Source organism: Quercus robur, chromosome 8 (genome assembly GCF_932294415.1).
Source record: "Quercus robur chromosome 8, dhQueRobu3.1, whole genome shotgun sequence".
NCBI classification, from domain to species: Eukaryota; Viridiplantae; Streptophyta; class Magnoliopsida; order Fagales; family Fagaceae; genus Quercus; species Quercus robur.
The window spans coordinates 28,979,937-28,981,808 of record NC_065541.1 but is presented as its reverse complement, the minus strand read 5'-3'; the positions used below and the strand labels follow the sequence as shown (position 1 = coordinate 28,981,808).

General features: G+C 43.6%; 1 protein-coding gene across 1 annotated transcript; it reads left to right on the top strand.

Moving 5' to 3' along the window:
* The first annotated feature begins 485 nt into the window (after positions 1–485).
* Positions 486–941, top strand: LOC126696116 (uncharacterized). The gene has a single exon (XM_050392901.1). The coding sequence runs from the start codon at positions 486–488 to the stop codon at positions 939–941; it is 456 nt and encodes a 151-aa protein (XP_050248858.1).
* Positions 942–1,872: the final 931 nt, after the last annotated feature.

Sequence of the window (1,872 nt, the reverse complement as noted above, 5' to 3'; positions counted from 1 at the left end):
CATCACAGAGGCATAAGCATAGATCCAGCTAAAGCCACCGCCATCGCAACCATAAAGAGGCCCACAATAATTAGAGAGCTCAAAAGTTTCTTAAGAAGGGTTTCTTACATCAGGAGGTTTGTACCAGGTTTAGCCTCAGTCACAAGTGAGCTATCCAAATTGTTGAAAAAGGGAGCCGAGTTCACTTAGGGGCCTAAATAACAGGGATCCTTTCAAAGGATCCAGCAAATCTTGAACCATCTGCCTACCTTATAAGCCCCAGTACATGGGCAGCCTCTGCTGCTATATTTAGCATCTAATTCCTAAGCAATTGGGACATTACTAGCCTAGGAAGATGATGAAGGAAATGTACAACCCATTTATTATGTGAGCAGGGTCTTGAAAGATACAGAAACCAGGTATCCCAAGATAGAAAAGCATGCTTAGTGGTCATTTATGCATCCTAAAGGCTAAAGCGTTACTTTTCAACCCACCAAATCCTCCTAATGACCAAGTCTCATCCTATAAAGGCACTCCTCTATCAGCCTTTATTGACCGGAAGGGTAGCACAGTGGCTGGTATTGCTCTCTCAATATGTCATTGGTCTAAGGACCCATAAGGTCGTCAAAAGCCAAGCTATAGTAGATCTGTTGGCTCAGTTCCCTGGAGAAGAAAAGTGCCCACTAAGCGAGGAAATCCTAGGAAAAGTGGCAGTAGCAAAACTCCCAGAAAGGAAATGGACCATGAGATTTGATGGGTCAGCAACGACAGCCTCAAATGGCATAGGAGTCGTGCTGAGTTATGAAGATGGGGACACTGTGCCATTATCTTTCAAACTCGTGTTCCCAAGCTCGAATAATGCTACTGAGTACGAGGCGTACTTAACTGGACTGGCCATAGCACTTTGTATGGGGATTAAGCACATAAGGATATTGGGAGATTCCAATCTTGTAGTCACCTAAGTCAAAGGAGACTTTGCATTAAGGGAGCTAAGCCTAGCATCCTACGGATTTGGGCATAGAAGGTAGAAGGAAAATTTCAAACCTTTAGTGTGGAGTACACCCAGAGAAGTGAAAACCGGTTCACTGAAGCACTAGCCACCTTGGGATCCTAGATACCTTTTAAGGAAGAAAGCACATTGATAAAGGTAAGAAAACAGCAAAACTCCATCGTAGAGACCCTCAAAAGAATGTTTCCAAAGGAACTAGATAAAGAAGATTAGAAGAGTGAGATAAAGAGAGAAGTGGGAAAGCTAGAGCACAGGGGAAGTATTAAAGAATTGAAAGATTACACTTTGATAGAAAGGGGGCTATACAGAAGGCTGCCCGAAGGGATCCTGTCTAGATGTATCAATGAAAAGGAAGGAAAACTAAAGTTAGAGGAATTACAAAACCAGATCTATGGGGTGGCAGAGAAGAGCAGTCTATATAGGAGAATACAACGTATAGGGTACTATTAGCCCAACATGAACAAAGAAGCTGCAACCGTACAAGAAAAGTGTCAAAATTGCCAACTCTCGATAGACAAAAAGGAAAGCTATGCTGTATTTGTTGCAGAAGATTGGAGGACCCCATTTGTAGGATACCTGACTCAAGGGATCCTACCAGCCGACAGGAAGTTGGCTCACCAGCTCAAGAAGCTAGTTGTCTTATATTCTCTACATAATGGGATCTTGTTCAAAAAAGGGTATAACGGGGATCCCTTGAGATGTCTAGGGCCCAGGGAAGCTAGGGAAGCAACAAAGGAAGTTCAATCGGGGGAATGTGGGAGTCACCCAGGGAAGAGAAGGCTCCATAAGCAACTAGCAATTGGGATATTATTGGTCCACCATGAAGAAAGACTCCCAGGTGCTGGTTAAGGCATGTTGTGCATGCTAAGTACTAGGGGATGCAA

What these genes read in the sequence shown, in the direction of transcription:
- LOC126696116 (XM_050392901.1), top strand. Translation starts at nt 486, where the DNA reads ATGACCAAGTCTCATCCTATAAAGGCACTCCTCTATCAGCCTTTATTG.